This window comes from Spea bombifrons, chromosome 5 (assembly GCF_027358695.1).
Source record: "Spea bombifrons isolate aSpeBom1 chromosome 5, aSpeBom1.2.pri, whole genome shotgun sequence".
Classification (NCBI taxonomy): domain Eukaryota; kingdom Metazoa; phylum Chordata; class Amphibia; order Anura; family Pelobatidae; genus Spea; species Spea bombifrons.
Genome location: NC_071091.1, coordinates 77,937,654 through 77,955,569, shown reverse-complemented (window position 1 = coordinate 77,955,569; position 17,916 = coordinate 77,937,654). Strand labels below are relative to the sequence as shown.

Here is a 17,916-nt window from a genome sequence, read left to right as displayed (position 1 = left end):
ATTATAAACTCTCCTAGGTAAAGACACGTATATACTTTACTAAGTATTTACTGTAAGAAGAAAAAATGTATCCCCCCCTGTGATTAATCTACTCTTAGACCATTTTGTACTTTAATTTTGGTGTAAAAAAATGTTCGGATTGACCTACTAAAACAACGGTCTGACTTTCAGCTCCTCATTTCTATTTTTTTTGCTTTTCGATATTTTTTGCCCGATTTGTCTGCATTTCGATCACAAAGTAAGTGAATTGCGAACAAGTGAATTCTCCATAGACTTTAATATTAAAGTGAGTTATTGTTTTCAAATACAGAATTGCATGTGTTGAAGGAGAAGTTAAACCTCACATTTTCTCCTGTTAATTCTACACCTTGAAATCTGTTGGGACTCTGGCACAGTGCAGCATATATTTTTCAGCCTAAAATAACAAAATATCTTTTCAATATCTTTTTTGGGAACGCAAGTCAAGGAACCTGAAAAACGTGTGACTATTCGTAGGTCGCTAGGTGGGCTACTGTATTGGGGGTTTGTTGTACTCTAAGGCTGATTGATAAATTTAATAAGATGTTACTGCATTGATAATTACAATTAATCAGCGTAATATATTGCTCAAATATCCAACAGTAATCTATGAAGGTGATCTCAAGGTTAAGTAAATGTACTGGTAAACACTTTTCTTCACTGCTATATCTGATTATTGTAAGCAAATTGCATTTAATTGTAATTTTTATGGGACTCCTTAAACTGTACTAAAAAAATCTTTCCACTGCTCAGTGGGTGTCCAATTTAAATCAGTAATTATTATTAGGCATAACTGTTTCATGAATTAGCATGGTTCATGTATACTGTAAGAAATATGTCCCTGTTAGTCTTCTACATATTATGCCTCGGTTATTGCACAGACAATGATTCTGACCAACTACATCTTTAATGAGTATAGCCCATGTAATGCAGACACGTCAGACACGGTAATGCACATGCATCATGTAGTCAGAAGACGATGGATAAAAAGGATCAGGCACAAAGTCTCTGTGAAAAGTTTACGTAAGAAGTGATACTGTGCTAACAAAGGAGGCAAGCTGGGAAAGGGATGCCATTTTGAACTTTTAGGGCACAATGTGAGCGCCAGCTAGGGCTGCCATATCAGCCATTTTTCCATGACGCATCTACTTCTTACATGGTGCTGACCAGCATCTTTCCTGCGTTCCAAGGAATGTATATACTTGGTTAAGTATGTGGTAAGCAGCATAAAAGAATTAGATGTGCCCTGATAAAGCACGGTGAACATGACAAACCTAGTGCTTTTAAAACCACTTAAATGACAATTATGGCCACTGAGCTGGACATGGCCATGTACTGGAAAATAAACCAGGGCGCCACTCTGGACTTTGTTATTCATAAAAGTGAGTTCATAATATTGTTCTGATGCAGTGTCTATAGAACTGAATGATTTTAACAAAGGGCAAAGTACAGTCTAGCCAGCTTATAAATCAAAAGTCCTTAATTGTCGACATTGCTACAAGCTAATCTTTGTCTTTGGTAGGAGTATCTAGATGTAAACTATATTTCTAATTTAATTTATAGGCTCTATGTTTTTAAGCAATAATGTAGAGTTGTTCTGTCATAACATGATGATGTGACCTTAGGGCCATATGAACTTCATTGCCCAAAAAAACTCCATGTTATCCTGCCCAAGGATCGCCACTTGACAGCCCCGCTGTACATTTTATTCATGAAGCTGCAGGGGAACTGTATATGCATAGGAGAGAGATCAAACCTAGTTTCCCAGGGAAAGATTAAAAAATATTTTTTGAAATCAGATGGAAAAAAAATTAATGCTGTGAATAGTGTTGTGCCTAACCCTTGTAGCCTAAGGACAAACTCTGAAATATTAGCAAGCAGACATAAATGAGGCTCTGAAAGTTGGACCAATATGGTTGCAATCTAGCAGCATTTAGGACTAAAGCGCTGAACACAGAAAAATAATAAAATGTGTTCTATGCCGAGGTACACACCTCATCATCTGAACTGTCACTCAGGTCATTGTCAAGTGAGGCACTCAAGGAGACCGCCTTGGGCTCCAGGTAGCAGAGGCACATAGCCAAAGGAAAAGAGAGCGTGAGGGCATATGGCACGGAGAAAGAGGCGGAAAGCAGAAAGAAAAAGATGAACAGGAAGCATGGCACAAGAGATGGGGATCGGATCGGAAGGTAATATTGCAAGCTTTCAGGCAGGAAGTTGGTTTCAGACATGTTAGGAAAGGAAAGGTAGCCATCATCATCCAGAAGAGAAGGAAATGAATGTGGAAGATGCAAGGAGAAGGAGAACAGAGTGCCGTCTTTGCTAGGCTGCTGCTTATAGTTTACAGCCACCTCTTGTTCATCTGGGTACAACACCCCTTTTTGTCCTGAGTCCCATTCGGACTCAGGCGACATCTGAGTCGTGAGAGGGTATGGCTCACATCCTACTGATTTTTGAGCCTTCTCCTTACATCTCCTGCGCAACTCAGTTGACAATGTTGTGGGGCTGGAATGTGGGCATGGTGAGGAGTGAGATGACTCTGTATCAATACAAGATGGCTGAGGACAGCAAACAAAGTGTAAGATCAAAAGGACAAAAAGAAAACTGCAGTTAGTTAAATGAATTTCTGCATATAGCGAATATAAATAAAGCATAACAGTTCCCTAAATTCATTCATGGAGCATATACCTCTTCTATATATCACGCAAAAATGGCAAGTCATCATTCAAGCAAAACATTTAATTTAGCAATGTGTTGCATTGGAATTCGGAACCTTTTACATATTTACAACATAATTGGATGTTTATGGAAAATAGAGATATGCTAAAGAAATAGTCCACATCGGTAAAATACTAGAAGGTCAAACATTTACAGCTGAACTAGTCTTTCCATAAACATGTAACGCAAACTGTGCCATAAACAGTACTTTGCAACTGTAAAGGAATTAGTAGCAATTTCAACGATAAGGCATACATTAGCTTATTTTTATTTTTTGCCTGTGTCTTTAACAAATTGCAACAAAGAAGCACAGCGACAGCTATACCTAAAATTAATTACAAACAGGTTATCGTCACATGTATATGTGAAGCTTGCTTTATAAAGGAAGAATCAAGTGCATTAAAACGTATGTGCATTTAGATTTCATTAGAAATTCATTCATTACAGGGCATCGACTACAGCTGCTGACGGACCACAACATTAATGATCTATTATAAAGTGCCGGAAGCCATAACTTCTTTTCCATCTCAGGTTTCCCTTGCGTAACATGTAATCTAAGAAAGATTGTATCATCACAAGAACCTATTGGACAATGTTGATCTCGGGCAGACAGCGCATCACATTTTATCGTCATGCTACAGAGAGAGTACTAGATCAGTGGAACAGTCATGCAGCAGAAGTGGTAGAGGCTAATACAGTAAGGTAATTTAAACATGCATGTGACATGCATAAAGCTGCCCTCAATCTAAGAAAAGACCAAGTTTGAATCTTTACATGATGAAAAATGGGCAGACTAGATGGGCCGAATGGTTCTTACTTGCAGTTAAATTCTAGGTTTCTATGTTTATTTCGTTACTTTAGTTTCAGCACTCATGTTGAAATGAAGCCATAAGCTTTATACTCTTAACAGATATGCGGTAGGTTTTGTTCTCAAAAAATATTTTAGGAGCTCCAATGAATACACTCAGTCTTCTCTTTTAGTTTACTTCACTGTGTCCATTTGCTTTACATGTAATACATCATGTGATCACGGTATCTTTCAATATACCTGGAATGTATACCCAGAATAGTTTAACGAGTCATTTCTCATTTTTTTACATGGCACTGCCTGAAGTCACCCTATGTTGTACCCAAGTTCAGTTTGACTGACAACTCACAGACATTGAGCTCTGCTCGGTCCAGGAACACAAGAACCCAACATGGCTACTGGTGAACGGTCAAGTTAAAATTTGAAGTTCATGCCGCAGAGTTCCTTGAGGGCTCAATTTTCAGTCAATACTCTCATAGAACTGCGGGTCTAACTGTGTTCACTCTTTTGGATATTTCTAATTTTGTTATAGAAATAAAATAATGGGGATTGCTCGCAAAACTGGGAATTGGGTGGAGAGTTTGTAAGACAGGTGCTCTTTTAACTCACCAACTTCACTATACATTATGAAGGCCCAAAACCATCTGCTGCATGAAGAGCTTGGCTGGCCCTGTATCATAATGAAATAAGTGAAATTTCCCCACAGAAGTCGTCTTAATTAATAAACTATGCATTGTGCAGGGTCTGCTCAGCCTTTCTTGGACCAGATACTTGTCAGGGTAAGCCCTTTATAATGCATAATAAATTAATTGAGTTCAAGTAAAATCTGCTCTCTGGTAATTCCAAGGCCTTGTAATGATTTTTAACACAGAAATTACTTGAAATATTTTTATTTTTTTTTTCCGGACACTACATGCATTGTTACGTGTATTCACTGTCCCCTATTATAACAGTGCTACAGAACGTTACAGAATGCAACTCGGTATATTTGGAATCTCCAAAAAGCATTGATCACTAAACCCTGATTTTTTGGCACTTATTTACACACCTAAACCTTCAGTAGAAGGTGTGCCTACTTTTACAAAAAGTACTATTAAATCATGGGTCGGCTTGGGGCCTCATAAATAAACTCTACACAAAAAGACATGTTCCAAGAATTCAGCAATCCAAATCACGTATATATTTCAGTAAACCGGTGATACAAATAACATTGTTATAGGTCTGTGTCTAAAAGCACAAAAACAAAATGTAATCAGCTTGCTCATTTTATAAATATTTAGCCAACTGCTATTATTAAACCAACATGTGGGGTTTTGTGTTTTGTAAATCTTTTTTTTGGAACAAATAGTACGTACCTTCGTATCATGACGAATTGTAGTAATGGTTGTGGTAATTTCTACTTTCTTTTTCTTTTGTTCTTCCTCATCTCTCTCTTCCTCCACTTTTTTCTCGGGAGTTACCGTAGTAATCAAGTTGGTCTGAGAGATGCCCTTGCCTGTGATGTATGGGCCGGTGCCCACCTCTGTGGCAGACATAGAATCCTTCAGGTACATGTCATGGTTTTCATTCACTGATGCTAAAAGCAAATATGATATTTGGAATAAAAAAAAAAATACATGGAATGGTCTTTTAAAAAAAAAAAAATCCAAATCAAAAGACTGGAAATAAATGCACGCTTGAAAATATCGATGATAGATAAATTAAGTTACAAATATATTACATAATTAAAGAGGATGCTTATGAAAAAAAAAAACATTGCATTGAGTATAAGGTGCAAACAACTTAATATACAGATTGGCGATAAAAACAGGCATTTATTGTATTTAATTAAAATTGTATTACAGAAAAAATTTTGCAAGTGTGCACACAGAAACACAATATAATTAGTGCTCCAGGGAAAATCTTCTTAAATGTAAATTTTAGTAAAAACGCTATCAGAATTTTTATTCGCATCGAGTTTTAGAAATTGTAAGTTTGATATGTCACCCCTAAAACATTCTACTCAAGTGGAAAACCTAATTTGCAGCAAAAATGTTAACAAGATTACACACAATTATCACAGACTTGTGTTATGTGGGTGTCAAGAGGTACAGTAAGTTCTTTTTTTCAACTTCAGGATATGGTTATTCTAGGTGATGGTACATTTTGGTGTTAATTAGTGCGAAAATTGCTATTGCAATACTAATAATAAGGATTGACAAAGAAGATTATTTATTTGGGCAGAAAATGGAGAGAGTTGCCAGGCAACCGCTTCCTGTGCATGGACAGTGAGAGATATCCAAATATTCCTATGATGATGCCCACAATCAGGTTCACATAAGGAGAGGACCTGTAATGGTCCTCATCTTACTTTACAGAAATACTTATAACCCAAACCAGCACTACTCAAAAGTGGTTAAAAAAATGCAAAAATATTAATACTGTGATGCATAAAAATACTTCAAAACAAGGAGTAATAATGGTGTTAACATTAAGAAATGTATATTAACCGTTTATAATTCAAAGTAAAAATGGACTACTATTCCAAAAAAACTACCAAACAAAAAGCAATATAAAAAAGTACCTCATCAAGGAATATTCTTTGATATTTATGATATGAATAGTTGATACATATTATAAACGTTATTTGTAAAAGGAAGTGTACTTTTATGTATTTTGGTACGTCAATGTATTCATATTTCTTGGGTTCTGTTGTGGTGAGTTTTGGCGGGAAAGCATCATTAAGTAAAGTTCATTTTTATGCTATCAGCCGCAGTGATAAATGCTGTGTTTTTTGAAGAACTGTAAACATGAACACAAAGTATATTCTTAATGCCACAATATCTTGTTTTCTGCTGTAAATGTCAGTGAGTCCGACCTATTCACTGGCCGTCAATAGAGGTATGAAAAAACATGGACTAAATGAAGGAAGATATGGGTGTGATGTGAAGGTAGGCAAAGCGGTATGAAAGAGACGAACGGGCTGTCTAGTAGACGATGCTGGGATGAACCACAGTCACAATCAAGATGACATTTGCACAGACAGACAGGGATTTAACAGATCACTGGTTAAATCTCTGAGCCCTTGGTCATCTTATTTCGCTACTTCATCTTTCAACCCCTATTTACACCAAATATTTCCACAAACACCACAAAGAGTGTTGGGATGGCGACTACGATGACGTTAAAGTTGTTTAACTAGACTAAGCAAAGCATTTTCCTTTTATGGAATTTTATAGGCCACTTTTAGGGGTTTTGTTCAGAGTTCGAGTTTTAGGTCAGACGTGAATTGTATTTTCTATGTTGCTAAACATTCTTACCTCCATCTAAACTTCGTGACATTGTATACCGTTTGCTAGAAGAACGTTCAAAATAGGGTGCAGGGCGATCAATGAGCGCACTCGCTCTCCTTGTCTGAGCCTGAGTCCTGCCACTATAACGAAACTTGGAACCCAGTGTGAGGAATTTTTTGGGAGGTGCCTCTGGCATCAGCAATCTGTAAAATATTGACAAATGGTTTACAAGTACACTTTAACTATATATATATTTTGATATTGATTCATATTTTTGCAGTGGAGGAAAAAACACCTTATATTATTGACCCTTTTACCATGAAAGCCTTACATTAAAGCCATGGTACGACCTAGAAGATCTGACCGTCCCTTAAGCTTTGGCCTGTGATGGAAGGAAGGGGCTGCATATCACCCTGTGGGGAGTGCAGCCCCATGAGAGGAACATTGGGGATCTGGCTTCCACTGTGGACGTACCACTTTGGATGACCTGACACCTATCTTCACATGACAAATGGAAGCACAAGACACCACAGGCTTCTGTGGGAAAAATAAGTAAGGTGTGTTTCACACACATAGAAATAAAGGTCAATGGCTCTACAGAGTGGCTACACTTTCAGGCCATTCACACGCACATAAACTAATTATCAGAATCATGATCTAGCATGTTCCGTTTTACTCATTAACAAACATTTTAAGTATAACAGACAGAGCAGCTTCCGCTGTCCACGGTAATAAAAGCAGCCACTAAACTGCAAGTATTAAACTTTGTAATACTGTGAATTTATGGGGATACTGGAGGAGGTAGGTTTCACTGGTCATCCCAGTTATCGCTTTCTCTAAATACACAGTATGGTTATGTGTGGGGCTTTAATACTGCTCCTCAATATGAATGCGTGTGATGTTTCAGTGTAAGTAACCGTAGTGATGGAATAGACTAAGAGCCGCATCATGTTATTTTAGAAACCTATTTGAATTACAAAAAGAAAAAGGAGATTGGACTCTAAAGCAATCTTCCTTTGTGACGCGCACTGGATCCATCTATAGGCAAATGTACATAATGACATCTTATTATACCAGAAACACTATAATTTTACATACCTAAAGAAAGTGTGATGCTCAACACATACTTTCCATAAACGCTTTGCTGCTCGATGGTTTGGTAGTTTAAAACCGATAGTGCTCTCAAACTGTTCAAACTAAACACAAATAAATAACAGTGTAAGCTTTAGACGTTTACAGAGCCATCACGAATTGCAAACACGAACATTTGACCGATCAATTTATTCTTCAACTCAAGAAAGTTAAAAATATCTAACAAGAAAAAGTGCAACATTATACCTATTACTGGGAAATAGAATCTACTGAATCCATGATGTATGGGCATTAGTACTTTATGGAGGCTAAAGGATGCTTCAAATGCCATGAGTAACTGTCATATCAACATAAACACATTTTAACTAAAAGCATCAGGAATAATTGTGAAATATGCATTTGTGTACTCACCTCGCCTGGGCGTATTTTGATGTAAAAATTATTCCTTTTATATGAAATCTTCAGAACTTTTGGCCAGGCAAATCTGTTTATTCGTAGCCGGTCACGGTATATTAAAAGGCCACTGGCACAAACACCCAACATTATCTCGACTCCCTCAGAATCCTGAGAAACGAGATTCATTTTTATAATTTTTGGTTCTTTGTAAATAATATAATTCATACACATTTTTCCACATTAAACCCAGTCTCAAAATATTCACATAATGTGAGTACATATGAGTTGTAAATGGGGAATTTAAATTACCTTTGTTTAAAAAAATTACACAAAAAAGTACATTAAAATATATAATCCGTCTCACTGAAGCCAATAATAGCTTTTTTTTTACTCAGCAAGGTGAAGAATCCTGCCAATTTATTTGTATTGATTTCCGTTGTACTCGGTGGCAAAGGATTAAGGTAACCATGCCTCCGATTCTGCAACAGCATATCTGCGAGGTAGATGCATAGCAAACACATTGGGGATTATGTAAAAAAATGATGTGAAGTGGTGTTGAGTCTAAAAAGTGGTTTTATTACCATAGCAACATGTGGATTGTCCAATCAGCAAGGAATATTCTGTAAGTAACTATGGAAATAAGACCACTCGAACTTTGCACCAGAATCACTTCTGATACCAGACACCTTAATGTCTCGCTTTTGGAACAAACTGGGAAAACATGGCGGAAGAAAATACCATAATAGCCTTTTTATTTATTGTATCTGTTTTACTGACAGTGAGCTGACAAAAGCACTTAGAAAATGTTTCTCTCTTTTTTAGCAAAGTATAATTTGCGACAGGACTGCATAAACACCACTTTCATTGCAGGCGCATAGAATCTGTAATCTTTTTCTCATTTCACAAACATCCGTCAACAGTGGCGTAAAGTCACAAGTTACAGTAAAAGCTTTTCTCTATCAATGACAACAGCCTTTTCATGCAGTTTAATTCAGAGGTCGACGTGGAATGATTAAGATAGCTTAATAAAACAAGAACCACTTAATTAATCAGTAGGGATTCAACCTTTTGGTTTTGTTCGCATTATGAAAGCATTAGGCATCGCTTCAGTAAAATTTAGACGGCAATTTAAAATAAAAATAACAGTACGATAACCTCCACTTATCTTCTTTATTGCACGGCTGTGCATTGCAAGCACATTTCAGCTTTAAATAATCAATACAGCTGTACACGTTCTCACTACAACGCACAGCCTTTTCAAACCTTTTGGAAATGAATGGTAGCATTAACGACAATACAAGTAAGTTTCTTTAGTATGAAGATATTGGTAAGGCAAATGATAACAATATTGGTGTTTTCACTTTTTTAGCGCTATAGAAATGACTTACATTTTAAACATTTTATAGACCTGTAACATATTTGTAGATAATTATTATGGTGTCTACATGATAATCACAGAGTTTTGATGTCCCCCTTCCTCTGACTCTGGCACTTTCAGGGTATTCACAAGTGAACACCACCTCTAAAGGTTGTCCAAACTGATTTTAAAGAGACTGTCGGAAACAATGATGTTGCTTAGTTCCCCTCTTGCCTATAGACTTGGGTTTTCAATACTTTTTCACAATGAACTTACAAGGGCCCAACTTCGTACGTGATCATGACAACTGGCCCAACTGGATTTTTTAAGAATTAGAATTTTGGGCTTATTCTTGGTCTAACATGGCTCTTTGATTACTTCATCCTTAGCAATTCTGTATATAAGCCATTACAACTGTACTGGTAGGTGTATTAGTGGTTTGGATCGCAATATTACACTTAACCGAGATTGAACAGATCTGTGAGACACATTTTAAGGGAGGAATCATCCAGAGTAAATAGAATCTGTTGCTTTCATGTGAGAGATGATGTAGTAGCCAGTCAATTGCTAAACGTATATACCCAAATTTTCATATTTCCCAGAGGTGAACTCCAATAATTGTTTGGGTGAATGTCACCTTGTAATGTATTAAAGGCTAACTTTCCTTTGAGAAGACACTATATAGTATGCTTAGAGAATTCTGTTTACCTGTCTGAGGTGCGAACAGCTGTTCAGCCTTGAAGAGTGGCTGGTTATGGAAAATGGATATGAAGAACAGGACTAATTTACCGAGCTAATCCACTTCCAATACACACAACAAATACATGTTCTCTATAGAGAGTTTGAACATGCTGCATTACATTAAACCATTACCTTTTAGCCTTTTTGGTACATTGCACACCCCCTTGGGTTCCTTAATCTAAGTACCATGTTCGCTCTGGAATCTGCAAGAGTCCTGACCTAAAGTCAAGTCAACAAAGCTTGTTCTCAGAGTTCTGTATTGTATTGTACAATAATGAAGTACTTCCATCTGAACAGCAGCTACCATTAGAAGCTTTCATGTCTTTTTATACAATTACTCTCTAGGACTAAGAGGACTGGGTTTTTGCCACCTGCCAGGTTTTGCTTCAAACATATACCAACATGATTCAATACCTTAGCATGATGCAAGTCTACCCCGTACATGGAAAGTTTTTTGGCATTCTCCAAGAAGTGCATTTCTGCTTCAGCAGGTGTCATTCCCCTGTAGATAAATAGAAAGAACCCAGGTCAATACAGGACTTTGAAAGGCTTACTCACCTCCTTTGTTTCCGGTGGGGAAAAACCATTTCGAAAGGGGAAAAAAAACTTTTGTGCTTCATGATAAGACATTTGCCGATCACACTAAAGCATTCTGAAAATCATTTGCCTCACAAGCGGAGGAGAAATGCTTTACGGAAGACATATAATAAGTGGCACTTGCAGAAAGTAAACAAAAGCTGAAACAGAACATGTATGGTGATCACGTTTGACAGAATGTTCTACAAAATGCATATGAGATGGGGGGGGGTCAGAGAATTAGCATGCTGGCAAAAGCAACCAGGGTATGGAAAACTGCCAAAGAAAAATGCACTGAAAATTACACAAAATCAAGGAAAGCCCAAAATAACTTAGGGCTTCTGTTTTATGTGATATCTCATAGATATCGAATAATAACATCCTTACTCTATCACCCTTCATGTCCAGTTACTCACCTGGAAGATACACTATAGGGACAAAAGTATTGGGACACTGACCATTACACCAACAGGGACTTTTATGACATCGCTTTCTAAAAACATTAATATGTAGTTGGTTCCCCCTTTGCAGCTATAACAGCTTCCACTCTTCTGGGAAGGCTTTCCACAAGATTTTGGAGTGTTTCTGTGGGACTTTTTGCCCATTCATCCAGTAGAGTATTTGTAAGATCAGGTCCTGACGTTTGATAATAAGGCCCGGCTCATAATTTCTTTTCCAGTTCATCCCAAAGGTGTTCGATGAGGTTGAGGTCAGGGCTCAGTGCTGATCAGTCAATTTGTTCCACACTAAACTCATCCAACCATGTCTTTATGGACCTTGCTTTGTGCACTGGGGCACAGTCAAGCTGGAACAGAAAAGGGCCTTCCCCAAACTGTTCCCACAGCTGTTATAGCTGCAAAAGAAGGGACCAACTTTCATTAAAAGTCCTAGTTGGTGTAATGGTCAGTGGTCCCAATACTTTTGTCCATGTAGTGTACATTTGCATGTAGGTCTTTCTGTCCCTATCTGGGGATCCCTTATTCTCACATTTGATACAACCCTAAGAGAAGCAGAGCGTGAGTGTATAGTAAAAAAAAAAATAGTAGGAAAGGAAACCAAAATTATCATTTTGTTCACCCATCTTAAGCACTTTGTGTGAGACAACTTGCAGTTTCATCTCATCTTTATCTGTAAGCTTTATATTTTATTAATTAATAAATTTGTTTTTAAGGATTTCACTATGAGTTTGCTTATTTACTACAGTTTCTAGATTTAAACTGTGGGTTGCCTATCCATACGGAATCCACATCAATTTGAGAGACTGATAAAGTCATATAGAAAACAATTACTTCAAGTTAAAGGTGCTTCTACAAGCTATTGAGTCATAAGGTGTACTTGGTTTTTCACACATGGCTTCTCCATTCTGGCTTTATTTTTGTAGAATAAATCATGACACGGTGTAATATGTTATGTGTTGTTGTTCATCTGAGGTTTTATTTACCTAATTTCTACATCTTCTAACAGAGGATGATGTCCTGATATGTAAAACCACATAATTCAAAGAGGGTGTACTTTCTTTTTCACACAATTGTACATTCTTTACAGCGAGGGCAGTGAAGCTTGGGAATGTATCACCCAGGGAACACGTGAGGGCAGATATTTGACAAGAGGAGGGTATTCATCAATGCTTCAGCCAGCCTTTATAAGTGTGGGTAATAATAAGGCAGAGAACATGAAAGGCAGTAGATTAGATATGCCAATCCCGTCTTCCATAAGGTAAGCTTTTACACTAGATATCTCTGATTACACTGGTTGACAAACAAAAAGTGCAAGCTATAGGTAGTTTTAACTAATTAGCATAGTTATGCTAAACATTAAATTGGTCTAAAAGAAGATGGAGCCTTTAGTTGAAAATTATAGCTTATATTTGGCCAACACAGAAGAAGATGTCACAAATGGTCTCAATCTTTCTGGACCCTTAAAGGTCTCTACTTCAAATAAAAAAGCTTTTGGCTGCAATCTATATTGGCCCAATAAAAGGTATCAAGGGCAGGTGAAGGATACATTAAGAGAGAAAGAGCCAGCACAGAGACACAAAAGCAGGGGAATGGCGGTTTTTACGCTGCTATTTTACCTGCTTTTTATCAGAAGTGTATTACTCTTTTTGTCTTCCATCCACCTACTGATTGATAATTATTGCCTTCCTTTACTCATTCATTTGATGGTGTCTCTCAAAAGCTGCTGTGATTAGCTACCTCCTCCTGATCTGTGTCTAGTCTTGGGCCTTTATAACCAAGCTCTTGCCGAGCTGAGAGATTTCACACCTACAGTCTGTTTTATCAGTGGTAGCTCCTTCTACTTGTTAGATCGATAGCCAGCCAGGCAATCAGCAGTGGTTTTTAGAAAAGGATTGTGTCTGTGTACTAGAATATATATACTATCCCATCACTAAAGCAATGCGCCAAAAAATAATAATTTGAGCAATTAAGAATCGTAGCTGTTAAATTTAACTAGTATTCTGTAATTCATGCTATAACTAGTGTACACACCTCAGGTTCTTAAAATGCAAAATTTATACAAAAGCATTCCCTCCTTCCTGGATAGATGATTTCCAGAGGTAGTATACTCATGACGTGGAGGAAATTAGTACACAGGCATCATTCTCACCTTCCAAGAAGAGCGATGTCTGTGTATCATAAATACACTGAGAAAAGTCAGTGTGTTAAAAATAAACTCAGATACTTAGTATAACTCAGGTTATGTAGATGTGTAGAACTGGATGAAGGCTAAGTAACAACTTGGGGAAGGTAATTTATGTGTTATCAAGTGCTTTTACCAGTGACAAGTGTGTAGGTGAGTAGATACTCCTTGCTTGGGGCAATTACCTGTCTTAAAGTCCAGGCCCTGTCTTTTGTTGCCCTCCATCTCTTCCTCAAGGATCTCATACAGGATCCCAGATGAGTTCTGAGTGCCAAAGATTGAGCCGCTGCACTAGGTGGCAATTCAGCACCAACACCTAACTGAAGTCTCCCTTGAACGTGCCTTGGACTGCCTGCTTCCAACTGCTTGGTCCAAGTGCCACCACTTTCAGGGAAGCAGGCTTGTCCCACATACCTGCTTTTAACCCAATGGCAGGTTTTGGTTCCCTTCTTCCATTAACTGGTTGTACTGCATTTTCCTCCCCACTCTTCTCCCCTGTCTATCCTCTCCCCTTTCTCCCCTGGTCCTACCTGCAACAAGTGCAAGTAGGAATCATTGCAAATGATTGGAACAAGCTTTATCCCAAAAATTCTTATCATGGTTGCAATACAATATTAATTTACCAGTATTTTTTATTTTATACACATTGATCTCACCTGTAACTTTTGTGCAACTCAACTACTTTGTCCTCCAGTTCCTTTGTCTGGTTTTGTGCAAAGCGAAACTCACTGACGTAGTCACTGCCGTACTCCTCGGGATCGTAGTCACCCAGTTCTGATTGAACAGTGTATGACCCAAGCAGGGCAAGTGTTACAAATGAACAAGGGAGTCGTCCATATACAATGTCGTCTCGTAATTGCAGGCAGAGGTAATACCTGCATGTAGGAAAATGTGTTAGTGTCAAGGGTACAAAAACCCAAAATATTGATTCCCAGTGAAAAAAATTGTAGAAATCTACATAGTGAGAAATTTTGAGGTCTATGATCTGATGATTTCTCTTTTGTTTTTCAGGGAAAGTCATCATGTTCAAATCAAACCTACAGCTTTGCTCTTTATCCAAAATCCTGCACATACTTCAGGAACCAACCGGCAGTCTCCCTTGGCTACAGAAACTCCATAATTACACGTAGCGATTGCAGACAGAGGACTCCAGAGTTCTGCTACATACGTGGCATTTAGCTGGCACTTTATCCCTGGCTAGTTAGGTACCATATACATCGCTGGCACGCTAAGGGTTCAAAGGAATAGCGAATACAGTACCAAAACACATCTAACTTTTATTTCACCCCTTTGTGGGGATTTGTGGTTATTTTGCCATTTTTAGCATTACTTTGTTTAACCATGATTTAGTATGCCCAAACAATTAACAACTCTTAATACTTTTTTCATATAGTCAGTCAATTATATGTATATAAAAAAAACAGTAAAATAAAAATAAAGAAATTGTTTTTAAAGTAGGAGAAACTTTCCTTTCCGTCTCTTCTCACTGTTTAGCCCTGTTGTTCCAATGAGCCACTTAATTAACCCATGCTGTACCAGATGTCAACAGTTACAAAGTCATGTCCTACATACGGACCTTTACATTACATTAAATTTATTTATATAGCGCCAGCAGATTCTGTAGCGCTTATCAGAGGTGGTAGGATACAATATATATATATATATATATATATATATATATATATATATATATATATATATATATATATATATATATATATATATATATATATATATATACACACATATATATACACATATATAGTATAAGCAAGAGAGGGAGATTCATCAGGCAAAAAATATGTTTTTCATACTTTAATTTCAAGGTATAATATTTAATTTTAGGTATTGTTTTGAAAGGCATGAAGGTAAGCACATAAGGTTTTATAAAGCAAACAGACATTTCCTATTTGAACAAGCATTTAGCATAAAGAATATTAATGACCAGGTCCAATGATTATCGTCACAGCAGTTATATGATACCAGGACAGGATGACGGATAAGAATCTCTGGGGGTTCAAAAGTCTTGTCAATTTCCTACAACTATTTATTAGTTTATGGTCAAGTGTCAGCAGGATTCCTATATTCAAATACCATTACCATGGCATAATTCTCTCTAAAAACACTGAGATTAGCCGCAACAAAGACAGATAAACCCAAGGCTATGTAGAATATCTTTGCAATTCCAATAAACACTGTAACAAATAGGGGAATGTTTTACTTGGTTCATAGCTGTGTGGATATGCAGAATAATTCATAATGGTTGTCAAAATGTATTAAAGCAACAGTAACATTTAAATGAACACACCCTGTACATTTGCTATTGCTGTAAATGTCCAATTTAGCCTGAGCCCAATATAACGGTAAGTGACATACCAAAACAAAATGATTTGCTATATATTTTTTAGAAGAACACAATAAAACATTGAACAGCAGCGACCGCAATGCTAACAACTGAGTCTTTTATATAAATACCTGGTTATGTCTTCTGAGAGCTGAGAAGGATCGGGTGGGTAGAATTTAACGTTAAATGAAAACTGCCAAGCGCCATCTGAGGAAAGACACATATAAAATACATGATAAATTAGTTGCAAACTCAGAATGTTAAGGGCAGATAAGCAGAAACCAAACAAATCTCAGGTGAATTATTTGTAAATGGTTCTGTTTACTTGAAATAAGAACACTGAACACTTTACGACCACGGCTGGAACAGAATCATATACGTGACAAGTGGCTCTCCCACTTCGGTATCAGAAAAGTATTTGTGCCGCTCCAGAGCTGTCTGCAGCGAACGAGAGTTTCAGCAAGGGATATAACTAATTTAAGCCACAGTGGGTTGTAAACCTACTTTCATCAGGACTGCGGCAGCAATACGCTGTAAGATACAAGGTCATTACGTTCCATGAAAAAAGAGCCGTAAAACTCACATCTGATGAAAAATAAAAGTGATGGGCGAGAAATCTGCTGGGAGAGATGCAGAGTACTTGAGACATGCGGGGAGACTAAAAATAAAGGGATAATATGGCATTGCTCGGCAATGTAATTACAGTCACATTGGAGCAAAGAGCTAGAAAAAGAACAATAACAGTATCTAGCTTCTCGTTGACTTTGAATCCAGAAGTTGCTATTTTCTGCCTGTAGGAAAGGAGGTGCATACTTCACAGTGAATGCTTCCCATTTATCGAAAAACAACTTCATAAAACCATGTCTTGTAAAACAGAAGAGGAAAAGTGTTTATGAATGCAAAAAGGGTGCAAGAAAAAGGATCTTCACGGACAAGAAGAAACCACAAATTGAGGTTGATGAACCAAAGGGAATCCATGAAATATTGGGCTTTAACATCTTTTTGGATGATTATACGGCACTGGGTGATGTTGTCAGGTACCAAGCAGGATTTGATAATATTACTAAATCCAGCTCGCTGATCCATTATCAATGTTATAAACCCATTTCACCGAGGAGTCGGAGGTAATGGAAGAAATGCTTTCCTCTGGTGAATGATCTAATTCAATATTCTTATGTCCAGAGGAATAATTTAATTGAATTTATTTTTATCCAGACGTTACGGGCATGCAGAATGTCAGGCGCCATATGGTTTCAAGAGCCGTCCGAGCGCAAAAAATGTATTCCGTAGTGACAGATGCATCTGGATATGCCATAAGTGCCTGTAGCTTAATTGGCAAGGGGCACAACACCCAACGAATGCTAACTGCAAAATCAACGGTCATTCGTGATAGAATCAGGTGGAAGGTGACTTGTAATTAGCAATTAGATCCTTTCAAGGGTCCGCACACAGAGGTTTGGAACTCTTGTAAATGGAAAGGAAAGCTCCCATGAACCTTAGGGATGGCTCGGCTCAGATGGTCCAGTACATGAACGGCTCCTGCTTGCAAAATGAAGATCAGGGTAACCATCACCTTTCATCTGGCAGATGAAACAAATACGGATAGCAAGGTTCATATTGTTTAGAGGTTAATGAAATGCCTAATAGTTCTCAAAAAAATAAATAAAAGAACTCTGCATAGTTGATGATGCCTTTCTAGTGCTTCAATCCAAACACACATTCTGTGTCTAAATGGGGAAAAAAATCTGTGGCCTATTTACACCATCTGTTCTTCAGTGTGTTTTATAAGAACTAGCGGGGCAAAGACGCGGCATGCTACAGAAATCGTACGTGCTAAGAAAGGTATTTAAATTGATTGAAAGCGTGAAACAAAGTTAGGATATTTTTGAATTCTGCTAGAACTATGATAATGGATGCCCCAATTTACCCATTCGAAAACAGAGTGCATTGTATG

The 17,916-nt window shown here is 37.5% G+C and overlaps 1 protein-coding gene across 20 annotated transcripts in view; it reads right to left on the bottom strand.

The window, feature by feature from the left end:
* EPB41L3 (erythrocyte membrane protein band 4.1 like 3) overlaps positions 1–17,916 on the bottom strand; it is a 103,093-nt gene that overhangs the window by 16,613 nt on the left and 68,564 nt on the right. For 10 of the 20 annotated variants that reach the window (XM_053468079.1, XM_053468077.1, XM_053468082.1 and 7 more), the window contains exons 6-13: positions 16,094–16,169; positions 14,275–14,493; positions 10,817–10,904; positions 8,320–8,472; positions 7,915–8,012; positions 6,844–7,019; positions 4,900–5,120; positions 2,013–2,576 (exon numbers count right to left, since the gene is read on the bottom strand). In XM_053468079.1, coding sequence (XP_053324054.1) covers positions 2,013–2,576; positions 4,900–5,120; positions 6,844–7,019; positions 7,915–8,012; positions 8,320–8,472; positions 10,817–10,904; positions 14,275–14,493; positions 16,094–16,169 — 1,595 coding nt within the window. The remainder of the gene's footprint in view (positions 1–2,012; positions 2,577–4,899; positions 5,121–6,843; positions 7,020–7,914; positions 8,013–8,319; positions 8,473–10,816; positions 10,905–14,274; positions 14,494–16,093; positions 16,170–17,916) is intronic. The other 10 variants (XM_053468086.1, XM_053468089.1, XM_053468087.1 and 7 more) reach the window with 3 other exon arrangements.